The 24387-nt window shown below is 36.6% G+C and overlaps 1 protein-coding gene across 1 annotated transcript in view; it reads right to left on the bottom strand.

Annotated features, from left to right (window-relative positions):
- Positions 1-6816: 6816 nt before the first annotated feature.
- Positions 6817-24387, bottom strand: part of LOC113240581 (prostatic acid phosphatase-like) — a 55254-nt gene continuing 37683 nt past the window's right edge. The window contains exons 2-6 of the mRNA XM_026477916.1: positions 21661-21897; positions 20314-20493; positions 13617-13737; positions 12802-13013; positions 6817-7062 (exon numbers count right to left, since the gene is read on the bottom strand). Coding sequence (XP_026333701.1) covers positions 6880-7062; positions 12802-13013; positions 13617-13737; positions 20314-20493; positions 21661-21897 — 933 coding nt within the window. The 3' untranslated portion in view covers positions 6817-6879. The remainder of the gene's footprint in view (positions 7063-12801; positions 13014-13616; positions 13738-20313; positions 20494-21660; positions 21898-24387) is intronic.

The following is a 24387-nucleotide window of genomic DNA, read 5'->3' as shown; positions in this document are numbered from 1 at the left end:
TATTAATGCAGGAAATTTACACAAGTAACATAAAGGAAACATTATTATGCTATTTTCTAGACTAAAATTTTGCATGTGTAACGAAATAGATAAGAAGAATTTATGCAGCACTGCAACATTACGTTTATTTTCGAAAAAAATATATATTGCAAGAAGTGTTTTCGTAATCTGCTATGTGAAAAACAATCTGAAAAACAGCAAACCAATATCTATGAATTCTTTTATAAGCTGTCCAAATATGTTAATCAAATTACCATTTAAACAGGGCGTCTCATGGCTGTGCCAAACGGAGGGAAAGTACCTTAAATAGATCACGTAGATAGAAAATATTGCTGAAAGGACTTCATTTTGATTTTAAAATCAATTCGAACAGTATTAAAATATATTTAAATAATCGCCTGTATGAGCCGGGACTCGAACTCGCCAAATGTGAAATAAAAGACACCCGTAATTTTACTATACTGATGGAAAGACATTATAAGGACGAACGTCGCGTAAACAAGTCTGCAGTCTGCGAGCATGTCATGGATAAACCTACACATTCAATGAAGTTTGACAAACCCCAGGTCCTTGCAAAAGAAGTCCGTTATCTGCCCAGGATGCTGCGAGAGGCCATTGAAATTAAAAAACATCCTAATTTCAACAGGGAAGATGGTTTCTCCGTACCACCAGTTTGGGATCCAGTATTTCCTCTAATGAAAAATCCCAAACAGACATAAGACTGCAGTACTAATTAATATGTTTTAATTTATTCTAATTTCTATTAATAATTAATAATAAATTAAACTTAATAAAAAATTCATTCAATAAAATAATTTGTAAAACTTAATGTAGCGTAAATTGGAATGTTTTCTTTGTAAAATTAAAAATAAGGTATTTAATTAATAACTATTGTAACTATAGTGAAAAAATAGGGTGGTTTGCATCAATATTAGACATAACTGGTTGAAGACTGTACCACCTCAGTCAACCGTGACCATGGGACCTGTAAAGGGCCCGAAACGTCGGTTTGTTTGAAAAAACAAATATACTCGATTTAAATCCGGAAAAATAGTTTCATTCCTACATTATAAGGATTGTTTTCTTCTATAATCTTAAATAAAAGGAAAACCTTCACATTTAACCATTGACTTACAAATAAATGGACGACGGGTCTAATACAAAAACCACGAAAAAAATGTCCCAAGTCAACCTATTTAAACGTAGTGACATGTCAAGGAATATGAAAAAGCTAAAACGTTGAATTTAAATTGTAATATCATCGCAGTACTGTCTAATTTTGCTTGCTTCGCTGTCAGTCGAACAAACGAAGACTAGAGCGTGAATGATGCTCTGTATACGATTTTAACGCCCTGTAAGTTCGGACACTTTTTAGCGCCGACCCGACGTCCAAATGTCAATGCATTTAACATTTAATTTGAAATTTTGTTCAAGAAAATGAATAGCCTATTCTCTGACTTTGCCGCCCTCATAACAACGGACATTATTTTTTCAAAGTACTATTAATGAGTACATATTATATCATATTTTAACCGACTTCTAAAAAGGAGGACGTTCTCAATTGGACTGTATATCGATAACTCCGGTATTTGTGAACCGATTTTCATGATTCTTTTTTTTTAATCTCCAGTGTCAAGTCCTGTATAGTGGCAAACTAGGGGATATTTCAATAAAACTTAGTAAATAGACGTAATTCCACTTACTTTTGAGGTCGGTTTTTTTAGTACTCTGTACTGAGATTACCATAGTTATCATTTAAAAGTGTTATTTTACACAGCAGTGTAGTATTTGATTTGTATTAAAATTTCACCTAAATATAAATAACAAAAGCAATCAAATACTTACTAGTTAGCTAACTGTTTTCCTAGACATTGCATGAGTAAAATGCAGATAGAGATTTTAAATTAAACGTTTTAGTTCCTTTACAATTATTTTTTTACATGTCGTCCATTCATTGGTAGGTCAATGTCAAAGAGAGACCTATTTAAATATTTTTATTTTTGTCTGATGAGTTATTAAAAATAATGGAACATAAGTTCTTGTTTTACGATATTCGAAATAATACAGTTTTACGAGGTTGTTAGAATTTCACAAATAACAGACAATAAAAATGCTTTGTTAATAGACTTTGTGTTAATAAAACAATGTTCAATATTTCATTTCTATATTGGTTCTATCACAGATTTTGTTATGCTAGTACAATCTTGGACACATACCCTATTATATATATATTAAGTGCCCTAAACTTAGAAAAGATTGATTAATAACTACAGCTAAAAATTATGCAATTTTGAAAATACTATAAGTCCTTGATGAAAAATTTTAATTTGTAAAACCGGAGGAAAGCTTCTTCGATGATAACAATGTTGTTGTATTAGGATAAGTTTCAGGTTACTATACTCGAATATTAAGCAATACTTATAACTGCCTCCGTGGCCGAACGGTTATCATGCCGGGCTGCCACGCAGAGGTTCCAGGTTGGATTCCCGGGCCGGGAGAAATATTTGTATGGCCTACATTTATTTCTCCCGTGAGTTTGAGTGTAATTTGTGTTTGTCAATGTAAGTGTAAATGCACCCGCACACAGGGTTACCCTAGTGCGGGGCTGTGTTGAGTGTGTGTGCGTTATCTTCATGATAACATTCTAGAATATTTAATTAAAAAGTTGCCACCGTTATTTGGTAGAAAAAACTAACCTAGAAATCACCCATTAATTTATTAAAATTTTTTGCACAACAAAACAAAATTAAAATGGCGGATTTAATACCATAAGACATTCTCTACTAGTAAATCATAAAAAACATAAGCCATATTATTTGATAGTTAATTTATATGGTAGAAACTAAGTATAGCATAACATATACATACAATATATACATGTATAACAATCATGCATATTCAATCAATCAATCAATCAATCAATCAAATCGTTTATTTGCATAAAACATGGTGGTCATGATAACACAGTAATATACAATATATAAGTACAAGCATGTTTCGCCCGAAGATAATTTAGGCATGTAAAATAAATGAAAAATAGGTCGTCACATGGTTACATTTACATTAAGTTCTATATAATTAATTTAAATTCTTTTACATAAAATTTATTGTAGAAATTCCCTAATAATGTAATATACTTTATTCTTTAACAATTCATATAATTTAGTCTTAAATAATGTAATGGGCAAGTGTTTAATGTCGTTTGGTAGTCTATTGTAAATTCTGACACATATACACATTGACTTACAAATAAATGGACGACGGGTCTAATACAAAAACCACGAAAAAAATGTCCCAAGTCAACCTATTCGAAATTTAAATTGTAATGTCATCGCAGTATCGCGCTGTCAGTCGAACAAATGAAGACTAAAGCGGAGTTTGGCGCTCTGTATATGATTTTAGCGCCTTACAAGTGCGGACACTTTTTAGCGCGGACCCGACGTCCATATAATTGTAAGTCAATGCACATACACAAACAATTTTGATTATATTTTTCTACCTTAGGTACGTCAAAAAAAATTAGTCTATTGGGATTTCTATAATTTCGATGGTTCACGTCAATACTCTTAATAAACATATGTAAATTATTTTTCACAAAAATGCTTCATAAATATATAAGGCAGGCAGGGGTAATAAACCAAGATCTTTAAATATAGGTTTACAGGATTCAAGCGGAGTCCTACCAGTAATTGCACGTATACATTTTTTTTTATTATATTAATACTCAGACTCAAAGTCGAATAATAATTCATTCCGTAAAATAAATTTACACTGAAAACATCACTTTTAAGCTACTGCTCGTTCGCTGTCCCGACTTCCTCAAGAGGAACGAACAAGAAACTCTAGGGATTGCTCTTTTCAAATAAACTTGAACGCTATGGAGTACACTTTGAATCAAATTTGTGTGGAATCTGGAGCCGCCGTCTTTCCAAACATCTTTAGTATTCGTAGTAGAGATGAGTTGAAGTTGTTGCCTATTCGTTTACGTAGAAATGCTCACATTTTATGCTTCCTCTATAAAATCCTGTTCCATCCCACTTCACCTAGCTATCTACGTGAGCGTTTTCAATACCGTCAGGGTATGGGTGACCGCCTGCGATCTGGCACCAATTTGTCCCTCGCCTTCCACAACACAGTTCCCAAAAATATTCGAGCTCGTTCACAGTAAATGCTGCCCGTATGTGGAACCTTCTCCCGGTCGAGGTCAGACAGTCACCTTCGGTTCTGGTTTTCAAGGGTGCTCTTTTGAAATGTTGGGATTGTTCAAACTCCACATGTTAGACCTTTTGAAATATTTATTTACATTCGATATATTTATTTATAGTTTTATTTTGTGCATTCATTTTATTATAGACTTTGTATGTGTTAATGTTATAACATTACTTAATATATATGTATTCGTATGTACATTTGATTTATTAAATTTATCTGTGTATTTATTGCGTATCGTATATTCCATTTCTTTACTTATCTATTTTTTAGTGCCACCACAAAAAACCAACTTTCCTCTCAGATTTTCAAAGGCTAGTTGGAAGAAATCTCTTTATGGGATAAGCTCGCCTTTGTACACAAATATTTAAATTGTTTCTGAAAATGTGTAAGTTACTTTGTGGTACAATAAAGTGTTTAAATAAAAAAAAAATAGTCTCCAGTTTTGTTATATTAATTAAAATATTTTTAATAATTTTATACATATATCCACAACAACCATACAACTATTATAGAGTGTCAACCCCATCTAGTACACCCGAAACGTACTCGAAAGCGTCCTACCCGATATCGCGATGACCACCCATCCTCGAGGAACTAGATTAGTCTTTGCGAATGTAGATGGCGCTTCTCGCCAGCGACCCTGTTTCGCCAAAATGTCACTTTTTCGTGACGTTTTATGCGTGATTACCGACCCGCACCCCCGTGCGCCCTAGTTAGTATCCAAGAGTCCGCGTTTAACACTGATTCCTATTAGAAGTTTTTTCATGTGCATTCCTGTTATAAGTATTTACTTGCGTCGTAGTATCTGTGTCATATGCGTGTGCTGCGTTTTTTTATATGTAATAAATACCCATAGCTTTACCGACAGACTTATTTATTTAGTCGTATAACTTATTTCTCGAACACAAATAGAAATCTTACTTGGTAAATTAAACCTGTCGAGTTTTTAGGTTTTCGCGATTGTTACACATAGAAAATGAAACTATTTTTCCAGATTTAATTCGCGTATATTGTTTTTTGAAACAAACCGACATTTCGGGCCCCTTACAGGTCCCATAGTCACGGTTGACTGTCAGTCAACCGTGTAAAAGGCCCGAGAAGTTGGTTTGTTTGAAAAAACAAATATACGCGATTTAAATCCGGAAAAATAGTTTCATTTCAAACCTAAACCTGTGTTATAGTTAAATACAGAAAAATGTAGAATCTATCTATGTAGAATAGTAATAATAATAATAGAATAGTAATAATAATCTATCTATGTATCTATGTAGAACAGATCTTGGACATTGTCAAAAAAATAGCATATATTTATATTTATGTAGCAGCAGAGCTCCTTGACCTATTTCAGACGCCAATTAACAATGTGGGCATTCATCCGCTCCGGTGTCGAAGAATGCTGGTGAAATTACAGGCACATGCGACTTGTCAAATTACGTCTTAGGGTGACGGGTGGTAGTATGGTGGTGCCCCTCAGATCTAGGCACTGCAACTACTATTAAAAGGTGTGTCGCTTACCACCAGGCGCCCAACTTTTTCGTACCGTCACTTAATATCATATGAAAAATATAAAATAAATAATAAAATAAATTGTATGAAAATAAATACCCGAAAAAAGAAGTTATCGGAAACCCAACAACTCAATACACACAACAACGCTTTTTAAATTTTAATTGAATTGATACTCAATTATTTTTTATGTGAAAAATAAAACACTAGTTTGTTATAATTATTAATACAAAGATCGAACAATCAGAAAAAATTCCTTCGATCTGGCCAGATCCGAACCGACGTCTTCTAGCATACCGTGCCTGACGCTGTACCAACTAAATCACGAAACGAACCAGCGGACCTCACGAATTTTTCTTTGTGCTTGCGTTGTATCTTTGTATTTGGTTTTTCAACGACTTTTTTTAGCTGTAGCGCCATCTATGAGAAATCTATGATATTTCGTCACCCAGTTAGATACCTTTACAACTACCAGCCCCGGCTAGACATGTCGCTCATTGTATTTAAATTTTCATTGAATTGATATTCAATTATATTTATGTGAAATTACTCCACTAGTTTTTTTATAATTATTAATACATAGATCGAACACTCAGAAAAAAATCCTTCCATTCGGCAGGATTCGAACCGACGTCTTCTAGAACACCGTGTCAGACGCTATACCAACTAAGCCACGGAACGAACCAGCGGACCTCTCGGATTTTTCTACGTGCTTGCGTTGTATCTTTGTATCACTTTTTAGTTTTTTTTATTTATGTATTCACGTTCAGATTATAAAGACCAATAAATACATACTAGACTAACATACATAACAATATAATAAAACGCAAATTACTAATTATTTTCACGTATTTACGTGTGACGCAACGTGGGTGCTCGGTAGCCGGCCTCGGAAACGTTGGTACATGATGACAGACGTTGAATTGGTACTCTCACCACAAATTAGTTATAAATTCACATTGTGGTGGGACCCCAACTTCTCGACCCTCAGGGTAGCATTGGTTTTCACTCGTATATACTCCACAATATCCATAGACTTTGTGGAGTCACGAAGCCGGGACACGTATGATAACAATAATATAGTAACATTTTATAGTCAGTATAATCTTATTTAAAAATTGTAGAATAGATGCATGGCAGTGCAATAGCCAAGTTGCATATTTAATCAATGCTCGAAGAATCTATTACGTAGTCCTCAGTGAATCCACATTTTGTACGCCAAGTGTCTACATCGAGGAGATATTTTGAGGTGATTTCAAGGAATTTGTCTAGACCACACGGGAGACCGCAGCCTTTTACGGGAAGATAGATTTCTGTCTCGTACGGTGACGGAAGGTACACGGGCTGTAAATAAAATGACGCATTAATAAAGATAACTTTTTCACCTCACTAGTTCGGAAAGGCTTTCTTTCTCCATAGAAATCTACGCGCGAAAGGGTTTTTTGCTAGCGAGGAAAAGGTTTTTGAAATTCGAAGTTAACAATGGACTGAAAAAAAATAATGACACGTTTGAATAATTTTCGTACATTATTTATTTATGTAATATAAAACCGTTGGTATATTTAATTCTTATTCTTGTTGACATTAAATTGATTGATAACTAATTGTGTTTATTAAATTATTTTAATTCGTTGAAGAACTAAAATAATTTCAATAATCACTTAATCTCACAAAATAAAAGTACGAGCTACATTGACTTACAATTATATGGACGTCGGGTCCGCGCTAAAAAGTGTCCGAACTTACAGGGCGTTAAAATCGTATACAGAGCGTCATTCACGCTCTAGTCTTCGTTTGTTCGACTGACAGCGAAGCAAGCAAAATTAGACAGTACTGCGATGATATTACAATTTAAATTCAACGTTTTAGCTTTTTCATATTCCTTTACATGTCACTACGTTTAAATAGGTTGACTTGGGACATTTTTTTCGTGGTTTTTGTATTAGACCCGTCGTCCATTTATTTGTAAGTCAATGACGAGCTAGAATAAAAATTGATGAAGTGTAAATTCAGAACGCATCCGAAAATAAACTATTTCTTTTCATTTAAAAAAACTGATCTTTTTTATTTCAATTGTTTTTCTTTCATCCAACAGGAGTTCTATGCGGACAGCCAGAGCGAGCAGACGTGCCACATGCGCTCCCGAGCCACTCGCATTCCCGAACCTTTTATTTACGTCATTATTCACCGCGTCTATCGTCCTTAACCGCGCGGGTTGTCTTATCGACAGTCAACTATTACGAAACTTGAATTACTCAAAACGAACACTCTAAAAACAAAATCTAAAAGTATGGGTTATCCTTAGAATAATAATACATAGAAACCTAGTCCGCACACGCTAAGTGAGGCAAATTAAAGCGCGCCCAAAGGGCCTACACGAGCGGGCGGGCCTTCAGTGCTCAAGGTCAACTTGCACTGCGAACAGATCAAGAATTTTAGCTAAAAATGACGTAATGTGCGGTAAATGAGTGTAAGAATACTAACATCCATTCCACAAGGAAGTAACGCGTTTCAACTTGTATTTTTATATAAATATTCACTAAAACCGAAAATTAACCTACTACTAAAACTAGCCTACATGAATTTGATTTTTGCCTCACTTGTGACAGTTCGTTTGATATGAAACTATCATTCTACGCGTTATTATTCTAAGGGGTTATCACTAAAAGTGCTTTTCCAAATAGTGTATAAACAAAAGTGCATCAAATTAATTACTCAAAAATAACACCCTGAAACCAAAATATAAAAATGTCGATTACCAGTAAAACTGCAATAAACTTTATATAAGTTGTATAAACGTTGTTCAAAAAGTGCAGTGCAAATGTTATTTACAATCAAATCTACATAGAGATCGGAACATTCGAAACAAAACAGCCGGCGACGAGCGAACCTGCTACCACCTGCAACATGCTCGTAACATACACACGAGACCATAAAACCCGGTGAAAGACACCCAAATCTTTTATTTAAACCAACTGCAGGAAAGATAGAATCATTGGTTACTAGTTAATTCTCCGACGCTTTCGTAAATCCACAATTTTTTTATCAGAGACGAAAGACGATTTCTATAAATTAAGTTATTTGCTATCCTATACATTTCGGAACCAGTGCGTTATAATCACACGCCAACCATTTGGAAAATTAAACGAGACTATCTAGGTATTAAAAAAGTTAAGTACAGCTGACAATAGATACTCTGCCCCCTTAGATCGATTTTTCATACAAACTGTCAAAATAACCATATTTCCCTTATAAAAATAAAGCTAGACAGTCAATGGCTAGACATCTAAAATATGCAATAAAAATCTTCAAAAACAAAACGCATAAATATAAAAAATAAATATTCCATTTCAATTTCCACGCCGGATAAATGCAAATTCCACAGCTATGATGTAGCAGCGTGCACAGCTGCATCATAAACAAATTATCCAAAAGACCGACAACAGTAACACAACACAGGTGATGCAATTTACTCTAAATGTCCCTTAATGAATTTCGAAACCCAAACATCAGCAAATAATTTTCCAAAGACTATAAAAGAATCGACAATCAACTAAACGACCCACCATCTGAACGAAGACAATAACCCAAAACTGGCGAAAGTGTCATAAAGCATCTGCTACTAACAACCCAAAAACCCAAGGGCACGCAGTCATCACGAATAAAAACATCAAAACTAGAATCTAACCTTTGTACTAACCTAACCTAGAGTAAGCTCTTTTCCACGGGTCAATCATAAAAATAAAACTAAATAAATAGTAGACATCCCTACAAATACTTCAATAGTTCAAATGCAAGCGGATGGAAACTGGGTTATTCTATACTACATTTGACCATCACGCAACCTTAGCTACAGTAAAGATAATGAAAAAGTCTTACGCCATATGTACGTTATGCAACAGTACCAAGATGGACAGTGGGGAGCAACGGATATTTTAATAGCAGCCGCTAATTTCTACGACATAGATGTCAAAGTATATCAACGAAACAACACTTCAGCACCTTCAGTAACTTTCACTCCAAAAACCAATGATGCAGTGGATAGCATCAACCTTACCTACAATTGAAACCACTACATAGTCCTGTAATAAGTCGGATCTCCGAGTACTCCATACCTATATACTACATGACCGATAACACCCCAGAAGAACAGCTGGATGACTCAGGATACATATTTGTCCAAATTATAGGCCCTCTGAGACAAACTGTCTCGCTAGAAAATATAAAAATAGCTACTTGGAGCGTACGAGGTGCAGCTACGCCAACAAAAAAAACCAAAAATAGATGACCAATTAGGAAACCTGAATCTAATCAAAACAAAAAAACTCGGACATATCCAACGTCATTTGGCCGAAAATCTTGCAAAGTTATTTGGCAACCACCAGAAATTTACCGTTAGACCATACTATCACACACTGACCACAAAATAATTTTTGGCGAGGTAAACCACCAACGACTTAAATCGAAAAACGTAGCATACATCAAAAGATACAATCACCGACAACAAAGAATTTAACAAACTTTGACTATCAACTGCTACAAGGAGAGAATATGGCAACCGAATTCAAAACGAAGTACGGGAAATACATTTAAAATCCAAAATGGACAGCAATGGTTTGATTTCCTGGTACTCGATACTAGAAATCATGAAGATAGCTGCCAAAGCCACATTATCTATCCACCTTAACATAAACAAAAAGCATAGAGTTACCAACGCACGTTTACAAAAAGCGAAATTTTTTAAACGATTCCAATTGAAGATCAATCAGAACTCGCCGAAGACATGAATGAGGAAATATTTGGGGAAATAATCATAAAAATGAAAAACGGCACCGCGCCAGGAATGGATCAAATAGTAACCGAATTATTTAAGGTAAGCCCGCCGGAGCTAAACAGACATATCATCACACATGAATTTGGCCTGAAAACAAAACAAAGTGCCACCAAGTTGGATCCGAATAGTAAAAGTCTCTATTCCCAAAATTCACACCCCAAGAACATCAATGATTAGAAAAACATCTGTTTGCAACACGGGCTATAAGATATGTGCAAACTTCCTATTGCAAAGACTAGATATACCAAGCAGTATTCCTCTAAAATAGATCAACAAACGACCACATTTTTGCGCTCAGGCGAATACTTGATGAGCCTTGGAAGCAAGGCAAACGTATATACATACTTACATTGGACATTGAGAAAGCTTTTGAGATGTAAACCTAAACCCACTCCGGGATAAAACTTCTTACTAGAAGGATTAAAACAGACAGAACTAACTAAAGATAAGGATAAATTTAGGCAACAAGTTGAAGAAATACAAAATTCCGGAAGCCGACACCGAATCAGAAGGGAAAAGAAATGGTACAACTCGAGCTCTATGGACGAGAACACATCCTCACCCAGGAGAATCCACTAAGGCAACAGGAAGCCCAACACCATCAGCGCTCATTCCTAACAACACTACCTAACCACCTACCCAAATAACTAACTACCCCTACAACATACTTTCTGTCACGTGCTGCATAGCCGGCAGGAATCTATCCACCGGTTGCGGCTGGTTGGTCTTCCCCTCCATAATCCCGGGCGTGTCACTCCCCGAAACTGTGCCCCCTGGTATATCCGGCTTGTCCGGGTCAGATTTACTTTGGTGGGGTGTGGTGCCAATGAGCAATGAGCAATTGTTTTTCTTTCATCTACCATTTTCCTCGCTATGGTGAGGTGAAAAGTCGTGTGTTTCGCTGGGCAGCAAAGTTGTTTTGCATCTCGTGCCTTGAAACCCTCGCTACGCTCAGGAATCTATTTTTGAACCACTCGTTTCGCTCGTGTTTCAATCTTAGCCTCCTTCGCTTGTTCAGGTTTCAATACAAGCTCTCGAGTCAAATAACAACTTTGCAGCCTTGCATAACAAATAACTATTTTGAAAAAAAAAAACCGACCTCAAATCTGTTTACCAAGTTTATTGTAATTGGTTAAACGGAAAGGTAGTGAAACGTAATAAACCGGATTCATCCTAAACCCTAATTATCACCCTCATTTGCCACCCTTACAGGTGTATTTTCTTCAAATTTGATGGGATCATTATTGAAGTACCCCTTTCCAACAAAAAAGTATAATCGAAATCGGTTTACAAATGTCGGAGAAACAAAAACACACACAAAAAAATACAGTCGAATTCTATCATTTCCAAAGAGTGTTGGGTAACTTAAGTTTTGAAGAGCTTTATACAGCACTTGTTCAAATTGAAGCAATCCTCAATTCACGACCACTTACCCTTCTCTCGAGCAATTCAGAAGACTTAATGCCATTGATATCAGGGCATTTCATCATCGGTAGACCTCTCACTTAATTGTCAAGCCAGGATTATCTAGATGTGTCAAACAGTCACTTGAATCGTTTCCAGCAAAATAAACAACTTCGACAACATTTTTCGTGCAGATGGAGCAAAGAATATGTTTCAGAACTTCAACTGAGAAATGACGTACTTCTAAAGGCGCATTGAAGATTAACGCTCTAGTAGTTCTCAAAGAGGATAATCTAAAATAGAAATTGAGTCGAGTTGTAGCTGTATTTCCTGGCACTGATGACATCAATAGAGATATCAAACTTCTACAGGAATTGTAAGAAGATCCTTTTCGAAAATGTGTCCACTTCCAACTAATTAAGTATTACAGGTTGATAGGCAAGGCGATTCAAAGGCAATTTCAAAGGCCGGCGGAATGTTCACACATGAAGACTTATTTTTATAAATAGCGCCTACATTTCATAAGGAGCAATTATGTTAATGGTTGATTTTGCTATACTCCAATTGAAGGCGTTTTTATCTCAATATACTTTAAGCAGTGAGCACCGTTTCCTGTGTAAAGTCCCGTATAGTGGCGAACTAGGGGATGAATCCGGTTTTGCGCACTTTCCGGTAACCGATTTCAACAAATCTTGGCAAATATGTAATTCAACGAACTTTTGAGGTCGGTTTTTTAGTACTCTGTTTAGTACTGAGATTATGTATCGATTTTTTTTAGCATTCCAATTTAGTATTTATTTTCTAAGTTTTTAGTTACCTAACAAAATTGATTGAACGTCATTTACCAGGACAACATATTCGCCAGTTTCGACAACCCTTCTCAGCTCCAAGGAGAACACAGATCCGTATTTAGGGGCTCCCTGTCTAGGTGTCACTTGGGACACAGCTTCAAGGGAATAAACGTTGAAATCGTGAGCAGAATACACACGAACCCGCTGGGTGTCTGTACCGTAAATAATCTGATTGGCGTATGTGAAGAATTCGTTCAGAAGAACACCTGAAAACATTATAATAATTGAATAACGTGTTCGATAATTCGAACACAAAGAAAAATTTCTTCGATCTCGATGACTCGATCTGTAACTCAGTTGGTCACCTTGCTTTGGCAAAGACGCAGGTTTGAGTCCTGTCAGATTGAATAAATATTTCCTTGTGTTTGATCTTAGTATTAATAATTATAACAAAATTGTTGACTGCGCAACAGAGAAATGTGTCATCAAGCCTATTAGTTTACAAAGGAATACAACAAGTTATGAAATGGGGACTACTTAAGAAGTACGCGTGCTTCAGAGCAGGAAAGGGGAGGGCAAGATAACGTTGAATAATTCAAGATGGGATGATGTTGTCACCGCTTGCTGTTAAACAAATTTTAATTAACATACACACACTCGTAGCTCCGCACATGGGAAACCCAGTATCGTGGTTGCTGTGCATTTGTATCTGTGTATGTCTACACACCCAAACTTACGAGAATATTAATATGCCTTGCAAACATTTCTCTTGACCCAGGAATCGAACCCGGAACCTCTACGTGACAGAGCAGCATAGTAACCGTTCGGCCACGGAGGCAGAGAATTATTATAAGAAACCAAATATTTACCAGCTTGCAAGGCAATGTAATTATCGTCACCCCAAATTATGTCTATTGCTTCATTTGCAGCCATTTCCAGAGCCGGCATCAATTTCGTCAAATCTGGACCTATATCATAACCAAGATGTTGCTAAAACCAAAATAAATGAATGAGTTGAAATTGCTGTATCTTAATTATTAATGTAAAGACTCGAACCGACGTCTTCTAGCAAACCGTATCAGACGCTGTGCCAACTAAGCCACGGAACGAACCAGCAGACCTCACGAATTTTTCTACGTGCTTGTTTGTCGGATCTTTGTATTTCAAAGATTTTTTGCCGTAGCGCCATCTATGAGAAATCTATGAAAGTATTTCGTCACCCAGTTAGTTAACTTTACAGTTACCAGCCCTGGCTAGCGATGTCGCTATTAATTGTAATTAAATTTGTATTGAATTGATATTCAATTATTTTTTGTGAAATTACTCCATTATACAGGGTGTAACAGCAAGGTGTGGTCATATTTGAAGGTCGGATTCAGTTAATGGTATGAAACTATTTAGCAAAGTTGTTTTAGTACACACTACGTTATTTATGGAAATTTCGCCATGAACAGTTTCGATCAGCTGATGTCATTTAACGAAAATAAATAGTCACATCACATCTCTATTGAGTATCATAATACAACCAAATTACGTAACTTGAAAAAATTGTGAAATTCAGGCATGTTATTGTAAATGATAAAGTACTTAATGCCATATTCTTATTACTATGTTATAATTTACTAAATTTATTATTATTTTATTCATGTAATATGCGTGTGAACATTTAATGAAAAATAAATATTATCGATTACTGTGCTAAAATACACTAGTTCATAATAAAACTATTATTTAAAACTTAGTACATAATAACGTAATATGGTTTCGTTAACTTCATATCTTCAAACATACAAAATACACAAATTTCCATTTAATATCCATTAATAAAACTAATGTCCTCTAAAAAACACATATTTTAAAGTTATCTCTGTTTCTTTTTACCATATCATATGTAATAATACGCATTCATCTATTGTATTTTAATGAATGAAATTTGTCCCTTTCTATCCGTCGGTACTGTTCTAACGCATGGCGGCTAGCGAATCAGTCGGTATGTTTCTTCTAACGCATGACGCAATATGACGCAATTATCCGACTAATACTTCGCACCCTTACAATGAAAGCGACCCAAATCAAAAAATTAAAAAATGAGTTTATACCGTAAAACCATCTTAAAAAAATATTTTGTTACATTAGTCACACTGTGGTGAAGATGAAATTGTGCAATTAAAGCTCGAATAGCACTGATTCATAAAGGTCCCTTTCATTTTGTTCTTTCAGTTTAAAAATTCTACTCCCGCGTCGAAATATTAACGCCGCATTTATTGTTGAATCTGCATTTGCAAAGACAACACGCTGCCACTGACGGATTAGCATTTGAGCCATTTTCGTTCCGAAAATCATATTCAAAAATCACTAGTAGCAGTAGAGCTCCTTGTGAGTTCGTCCAGGGTGGTACTGCCTGTAACATTACCGTGTTACAGTTTTGAAGGGTAAGGGTGCTGGTGAAATTACAGGCACATGGGACTTGTCAACTATGTCTCAGAGAGATGGACGCCGTAGCAGTAGCCTTCGAGCGGCAGTGCTACTGTTATGGACAGGCGTGACGCTTTCCACCGGGTACACGACTTGTTCGACCTAATATTTAAAAAAAAAAATATTTTTTTAGTAACTTACTTTTTAAAGGGACTTACTTTTTTGTTTCGTGGACTTTCTTCTTTTTTAATTGTGAAACAGGGACCACAAAACAATATCAAGGGTTATGACATCTTGCTTAGCTGATGAACATTAAAAAGACTTAATTCTTAATACGTTAAATGATAACAAAAAAATCGTTAAAAAAAAGACCTATTGGCGACTAGTTTTTGTAAATTATGTTTTTAAATTGTTGAACATTAAAATGATCAGAAACAATTTTCAGTTGTAAAGTTCCATTTTTCCTCATTATTTTCAAAGACTAATAAGGCCATCACCTTTAGTACTTCAAGAGTAGGTAATAAATAAAATAATATGAAAATATGTAAAAACTTGAAATCTTATTTTCTTTTTTATTCCCAAAAAGTTGAAATTTTGTATTGGGACACTTTCATCGTAAAGGTGCAACCTGAAGGTCGGTAAACGTCAAGAAATTAGTTTTGATCGTTGACCACGAATTAATTATTGTAATTTTAATTTAATTTAATTTTTTTTTATGATTGATTTAGTGTCTGTTTAAGTATATCTAAATGTTTTAAAATGAATGTTGAGCACAGTAATAATTGGGCACAGATATGCCTGTTGTATTAATTTTTAAGCGTTTTTATTTTCCTCACTTTCTGTATCTGATGTCTGTACATTGTGCCATAAATAAAAAATAAAAAATAAAAATAAAATAAATTTTCATCACTTGCTTGGAAATGAAAATATCGTGAGAAAACTTGGATTTCGGAGATAATTGCCGAAATCTTCAAAGATGCGAGAATGTCAAGTTTCCAACCAGTACTTACTATGCAAGTGTAGTGGACTAAACCTTGTGCAAAAAATAGTACTTTACTAACTTACATACGTCTATTGCTGAGCGCACGTTTCTAACAACAGGCTTACGCTTAATTTGACTTATCTACACACGACAACTTTCTGTGTATGAATTTATTACATGGTGAAATTGAAATAATTAATATCCGTTGAACCTATTAAGGTTCTTACTTCCTAATAATATCTACTCATCTAAAGAAATATTTTAGAATAGTTTAAATTAGCAATAGTGTAAAACCATAAAAAATCTTACCCAAATAAACAAAGTATCAAGATTAGTCGCCTTGCGTACGCGATACGTAATCGTAGCGAAGTCGCAAGCCTTTGGCGGCAACTTTGGCGGCAAAAATATCACCTTTGATTTTCACCGCCAGCATTTGATTTTATACATCGTGATGTGGAGTAGTGGTTAATGTTAGACTCGTTTCGGAGGTCGTGGTTTCGATTCTCATAGTTGACTGGCTCTATGGGGTCGTGAGTTTCCGATGGGTGACTGCCTCCTTAGTGCAGTATATCCGTAATCACCCAGTCAGTTCTTGCGTTGTGTGGAAGTGGTACGGGTGATGGTCAGAGCTTGTTTACAAACAAAAGCGTATGCAGTGCAACGTTGAAGGTCGTAGACGTAGGATATAGGTATTCGTTTAATGTGTATGTAATGATGTAATTTGTATCAGGAGAAGGGTCTTATTTTAAAAGGATGGTAATAATTTTAATTTCATCTGTAGGTACATTATGAAAACGTTACCCTATATTCCAAAATTTGCGTTTCAGTCGGCGTCCTTTGATGTGCCGCCGCTGAGGCAGAGGCGCTATTTTTTAATTTTTTGTAACAGTCTGTAATTGCCGTTTGCGTTGTGAGGACTAAATAGGTGTCATCGTTTTGTTTGTGTCTTGTTTTTGTGTTTATTTAAACTATGTCACGCTTAAGCAATAGTGATTACTAAGAGATGATGTTGTGCGTAGGCGCAGCCGATGGGAGCTTGCGCCAGGCTCGCCAAATTTATTGGGCAAAGTTTATTGATGGCGTCCCAGAAAATCGACGTCGACCATTTCCTACTGTGGAATGCTTCAGGAAGATGGTTATGAGACTTCATAATAGTGGATCGTTCCGTAGTTCCAGTTCTGAAGGCCGGCCGAGTTCACGAGACCCAGAATTCGAGGCAGATGTTTTGGAACATTTTCTCGGCAATCCAAAGACAAGTACTCGTCGTGCTGCGGCAGCCTTTGGTGGTGTGAACCATATGAGTGTGTGGCGTGTGCTACGGGATGATGGCCAGCACCCATACCATTTTCAAAGAACGCAGGAGCTGTTACAAGCGGACTATGATCTACGTTTGGCATTTTGCCGCTGGTACCGCGACCAGGTTGGGAGGTCTCCCGACTTCGCTTCGTCGGTACTGTGGACAGACGAGGCGTCATTTACGCGTGCGGGCATTATCAATATGCATAATGAACATTTTTGGACTCATTTGAATCCCCGCGTATCAAGGGAATCAAATTTTCAACACCAGTGGCGGATTAACGTGTGGGCTGGTATAATAGGTTGTGCCGTCATCGGTCCAGTGTTTTTGCCGGCAAGTCTGAATGGGGCCAATTATTTAAGATTCCTAACAGAAGACTTGGATGACGTTCTGATGGCCCTGCCAGTGACACAATACGTGAGACTCGTGATGGAACACAGGATGACTTTCTAGCACGATGGAGCACCCGCACATTTTGCTCGAAATGTACGTTCCCATATGAACGACCGTTTCCCGCAGTGGATTGGGCGGGGAGGTCCTGTACCCTGGCCAGCGTGGTCCCCAGACTTGACACCGCTCGATTTTTTTTGTGGGGTCATATAAAAATATTGTTTATGCGGAGTCCTGTGAAAGCGCAGAAGAAATGAGGCAGCGGATCGAAATGGCGTTTAGTCAAATCACTCGGCAGATGCTTCAAAGAGTAGAGCAGTCTCTGTACCGACGCACGGAAATATGCATATTGCATGGAGGTCGGCATTTTGAACCTTACCTGTAAATGTGTGAAATGTGCCAGCAGTGCGTGCAGTGATTGTACTTATTATTCAAAATTATCGTAAACAAGTCAATATTTCGTACATTGTACAACAGTGAATTACAATTCGTAGGAAATTCATTAAAACGTGTATGAATTGCACAGTAGGTAAGTACCAATTAAAAAAGTATCCACTATTGTAAAATTGTCGTAAATAAATGTATTAATACAAAATTATGTACAATGTGTATACGATGAAGGCGTGCGTAACTACGGGCTTAATAAGTAAATAAATATCCTTTAAATTGTATGTAAATAAGTACGTACCTAGGTATGGCATAAAATAATATTGTTAGAAATAATTCGATTTTTCTAGGTATTTAAAGATTTTGTTACTTAATATTAACGTGTCATCAACATATTCAAATCATGTTTTTACAGTGGCATTTCAATTGTAGTCAGCTGTTCTTTCGCCCCGCTTGCGGCCGCCCAGGTTTCATTAATGAATTTGTGAAGTCGTAGTAACGTAACTAGCAATAGAGTTGTGACGCAGTGGTTGTTTCGGACAATCACTATTTATACAAACATAATTAAACTTATATCAACATTAAAAGTCACTTATTTTTATTTGATATTTTGCACAGAGGGTCTAGATCAAGTATAGGTTTGGCTCCTTTAATATGACTACACCTTGCGGTTACACCCTGTATACATATGGTGAATATATTGCAATTGTATTGACTCAATAAAGAAAAATAAAAAAGTTACTATGCAGCATCAAATCCAAAATACCTACGCTATAATAACCATGATGAAATGACCAGGCGCTCACTACGAGGAAAAAAGAACCTAAGCACTCGCTCAAAGATGTGAAAATAACGTTGCCCGCCGTGTGCAGTCGTGCGGAACCGAATGCTGGGGTTGTACAAGGGTTGTAATGTAAACAAAAGACTTATCTAAGCGCTTGCATTGTTGGCTATACACTCGGCGGTTTACCGTGTCAAACCAAAACACTATAATATGAAAAACAGCATTTTGAGAAAAAGCTGCGTAAATGATTTTTCGATTTGTTTTTTGTAATTTTTGAGGTTAATAACATAAAAATATACATTTTAACTTACATTGTATATTAGGTCTTAAAGAAATCTACCTAGCCATTATAATTTTACTTTGGAAACTAAGTTATTTCTATTGAAAAACGTATGCGTGTCTTTTCCTTCATTAACAGCCGAAAGATTCTTATTGTTATGAAATTACAAAACACTGTATTGAGCCTTGCAGTGTTTTGGTTTGACACGATAGAATGTTGTTTTTTATTGTCAAAATTTGACCCGCGACAAATGTTAGTAGACCCGCGCTCCTGAGACATTTACGCGATCTGTGAACTAACTCAGGCACCCCAACCTAAGAACCTACTGCGGCGTACCGTGTTATGTCAAAATAATTTCTAACTTTTAAAACTTACAGTGTATTTTAGTTTATAATATCTCATTAAAAAACACTAATATCTCCAAAGTTGAAACGTCAGGATATAATCACATGAGCTCTGTTAAATCAAAACATTGTTAGTAACTCAGTGAGGGTCGTATTCCAAAACTCTACTCAATGCTCAAGTCAGGATTTGAGCAGACTTGAGTATAATTTCAAGCACTGGAAATACGACCCTAACGGCAAGGACTTGAGTATGATTTTCAGTGCCCACTGCAATAGTAGAATTCTAGTAGAATTCTGGAATACGACCCTAAGTATAGGTTTGACACGGAAGCGGTGGCCCTTATCGCGTAATCTCGAGCGAGTGATGGAGTCCTGACCGAAAGGATGATGATGCTTCAATTCCATAATTAATGCGCGTGTAAATGTGTAATAAATGTGAATGTACCGCGAGACTATGTGAATGTGTGCGTCGGTACACGGCGCGGGGCGGGCGTTCACACATACAAGCTGCGCTGCTACGTTTGTGAGGAGTTACCGTACTTGTTTTATTGTAATATGTTAATACCTGTTTTTAATAACATGTGACACGGTTAATTTACAAATTTGAACCTTCTGTCTCCCGTTTAACACAACAAACTCAGACTGGGCTAGGTCCATATTGGATAACAAGTCAGAAAGTATGCTTACCCCGCTTACTAATATATCATAAAGAGCCATAGTAAGAATAGGCGTCTGAGTGAAATCGGAGCCGGTTGCTTCGGAAACTTCAGCTATGACATCTGCATATTGATTCATTCTTTGCGAATTTTGAAATATGGCACTATAGTACCATGACATGAAGTTAGGGCAGTTTAGTGACGCTAAATTCTGAAAGAAATTACGAATATGTAAGTATTTTAATATCAAGCATGTTCCGCTTTGTCGATGAGTTGCACGAAAGGACCCTCCCCTCAATGACATCTGTCATATTCCCAATACGTGAGCAACCCCGGACAACAATTCGCAATTCCCATGTACGTTTCAACAATATTATGCCGATTGGCAGATTTACAGTTCAACAATGCGGCTTCTAGTGGTATGGTCAGTATGACTACGTTATGGGCCGCGATAACAGTGGTTACCATCGATACGATAAAAAGAAAATACATAATATTAGTATAGCGTGTTATCTCTCTGCAAAATTAATTGAAATTTCAGCCAAGCTAAAGAGGTCTTCATTGATCAGGTTGAGCTCAGATATGGATTTTTTTTCTATGTTCCTTTTAACTTCCATCTGCCATCATTCCAGAGAGAAGACCTGTCTTTTTGATCAAATAGTAAATGAAGCCCATTTTAAATACTTATACCCACCATACCTATTTCTGTCGCCAAAGAGTAATGAAAGCATTACTGCGTTCCGGTTTTTTAAGGTTCTTAGTGACACTATGCTTAGCAGTTGCAGTATCACTCAGAGCTTCACATTGCAAAGATCTGAGGGACGTTGTCAGTCTGCCACTGCGCCTGTCACCCTGAGACATAAGTTGAAAATTCCCATGTGTCCGTAATATCACTAAAATCCTTACCCTTCAAACACGGAACGCAGTTATGTTCACATTACTGCTTGGCGGCAGAAATAGGCAAAGTGGCAATAGTTTCCTGGACGAACTCTTTCACAAGGAGCTCTGCTGCTACTTAAATCAGTACCTTAAACCTTGGACTTCCAAATTTGGAAGGAAGAGTGCTGGTGACACGACTGGCACATGCGGCTTGTTAACTTATGTCTCAGGGTAATAGAGGCAGTGGTAGTATTTCAACATTTCAACATCTCACTCCGCATAAATAACGATAGCCAGATAGATTTCGTCTTCTAAGATAAACTATTGAAATTTACTAATACTATGAAACTTACTTTTCAAAGCCAAGTTCACAAATATTTTACAACACGACTGAGGCGATAAATATGTAACTTTCGATGAAAGCAAAGCAATTGTAAAAAAATATAATTGTATGTGTTTGAAAAGTAACATATATATTTAAGTATACAATAATGCTTACAAAATCATACTGAACGGGTACAGTTGTATACGGTACAGGGTCCCAGTTAATGTTTTCACTCCAAGTGTCAAAAGTGGCTGGATACACCGCGGACATTGCAGTCAATACTGTCATCTTAGCTCTTGTAGAATCCGTAGATCGGATGTAGATCTCGGATTTGTTATATTTTGGAGATAGCAACTGGTTGTATCTACGACGAATAAATCTACCTACATTGTAGCCAGTTCGTTTGCCAGCCTGTAAAAAAAGTATCAACAATTCAATATAAAATGGTCCAGGACGTGTACACGAGATTCCGGAACAATACGACCCCGAGGAGAGATGAGTTAGGTACGCTAAGTCAGGGCGTAAACAACTGCGGACGCGCGGACCCGCCTCAAGCATCTCATGGATGACTGCTTGAGAACGGGGTTGTTCCCGAGATGCTGGAAGAAGGGAAGGCTCGTCCTGGTGCCCAAGCCGGGCCGACCTGCGGACTACTCCCCCTCGGGGTTCAGGCCCCTCGTCCTGCTGGACGAGGTGGCGAAGATCCTAGAGCGAATCATCGCCTCCAGGATCAACGAACACCTGAGGGGGACAGGCCCCGATGTGTCGCAGCGGCAGTACGTGTTCAGGGCTGGACTCTCCACCCTGGACGCCCTGGAGTCGCTGCGACACATCGTGGAGGAGGGTAACGGCGAGAGGGAAGGCGTGGTGGCTGTGTCGTTGGACATAGCCAACGCCTTCGGCACTCTCCCTTTCGCCGTTATTAGGCGCTGAGGTACCATAATATTCCCAGGTACAGGCACTGTAACTGTTATGGGCAGGCGTCTAGCTTACCATCAGTCGCACGACTTGTTCGTCCCGTCACTTGATATTATTAAAAAAGAAACGTTGGTTGAATGATGGAAATTATTTTTTTATAAAAATCTTGTACTTATATGTATATTGTAAAGAACTTAATAAATTGCAAACTATTGTATAGATGATATATGAGTAATTACTACATTTGCAACGAATATTCGGCCGAATACCTAAAAACAGGATTCAGAAATAAGAACATACATAAAATTATCATAATTAGTAACTTCTATGAGATCAAAAAACACTGCCTATTTATTATGTAATTTTGTCATGAACTGCTAATAAAATCAATCTAGTATTTATTATTTGTAAATTTTCGTAAGACCATTAATCAGGCCGAATAGTTTGTTCGAATATTCGGCTATTCGGCCTCGCTCCGGGCCGAATATTTGGTATTCGGCCTGAAGGCGAAATACTATTCGTTGCAACACTAGTAATTACGTCATAACGAATTTACCGCTAAAACACTTGTGTCAATATCACATGAGAATCGGAATCCAAAAATACAATTTAAAAGTACAATCGATAAGTCATGCTAAAGTACCAACTAGATATAGCTAACATTACTTGTTGATTAGCTAGTTGATTAAAGACTGGGCAATTAGTGTATTGATTAACATAATCTTTAATCATTTGTTGTACTTGCCGATGCTCGCGCATTGGATGCGACTACATGCGGTCGTATTGGATATAAATGTTGTTTTGTTTTTGTGTCACTGTACTTATGTATTGTACAATTAACTAACCCTTAGACCTAAGCATTTTGTAATTTACTAACAATTTATGGACCAGTTCCGAAATAAATGATTATTATTATTAATACCCGCGCTAATCACAAATTATTCAACAAAGTTGGGTAAATAGGATATCCACATTTAGTGCATCAACATTACAATTGAATATATCAATATCCAGGTCATGATTGCTCAGCACACTATCCAAGCTCTTGCTAGCTCTAAACTATTTTGTCTATAGTTAGTCCTCGCTAAGGGCTGTTCCCAATAGGGTGAGAGTGTCTCATAGAACGAGTAGGTACAATAAACGAAATATCACCCAATAAGTCAAAGCAGTCAATATTACCATTTTTCGGCGAATATTTAGAAGTAATAGATTCAGATCCTTACAGAGAGACGTGGATAGTCGCATGAATTATAAGGCTTACTCAATTTACAGCATAAGAATTTAATAAGTTTATTTTGGACTCGTTCAATTCTATCTATATAGACTTGATATCTTGGACTCCGACTTGGGAAGCATGTTCCAACTTACTACGAACATATGCACAATATAATATTCGTAAATTTCCTGGCCTGGAGAAACAGACTTAGCATTATGAATCCAAGAGACTTAGTAGCCTTGGAGATAACATCATCAATATGAGCATCAAACATGAGCTTTGAGTCGTGGATGACACCCAGGTCCCTCATGACTGTCTATCGTTCTAGACAGCGGTTTTTCAAACTATAAGAAGTAAAAATAATTTTGACCTTGCGTTTTATTACCTATCTAGGTCGATATGTAATCAGTTTTTAGTTCGTCAGTTTAGGTTCTTCAATACCGTTAAGATTCAAAAATATTTTCTTTTTAATTTTTTTATTTAATTTTAGGCTGCCGTCCTGAAAAGCGAGATGGAAATTCTATTCACTGGTATTTTCTCAAATTCTGAATTCCAAGCGTGCTTAAAAGAACTTAGGGAATGCTTTGTTGTTTTTTTTAACTATATACTCATACCGAAAATGCGTTGCTGAGGATAACAAGTCAGAGTAGGTTAAACTCACCTAATTAACTGGTATATTTTATTGGGTGACAAAATGTTTGGAAGCTAATACAGATTTAAATGAGAAAATTTTACACTTTTAAAATAAACGTTAAGTGAGTGTAAGT

Source organism: Hyposmocoma kahamanoa, unplaced genomic scaffold (genome assembly GCF_003589595.1).
Source record: "Hyposmocoma kahamanoa isolate Upper Pololo Valley unplaced genomic scaffold, ASM358959v1 157, whole genome shotgun sequence".
Classification (NCBI taxonomy): Eukaryota; Metazoa; Arthropoda; class Insecta; order Lepidoptera; family Cosmopterigidae; genus Hyposmocoma; species Hyposmocoma kahamanoa.
The sequence above is the reverse complement of the archived record's forward strand: the minus strand, read 5'-3'. Positions and strand labels throughout refer to the sequence as shown.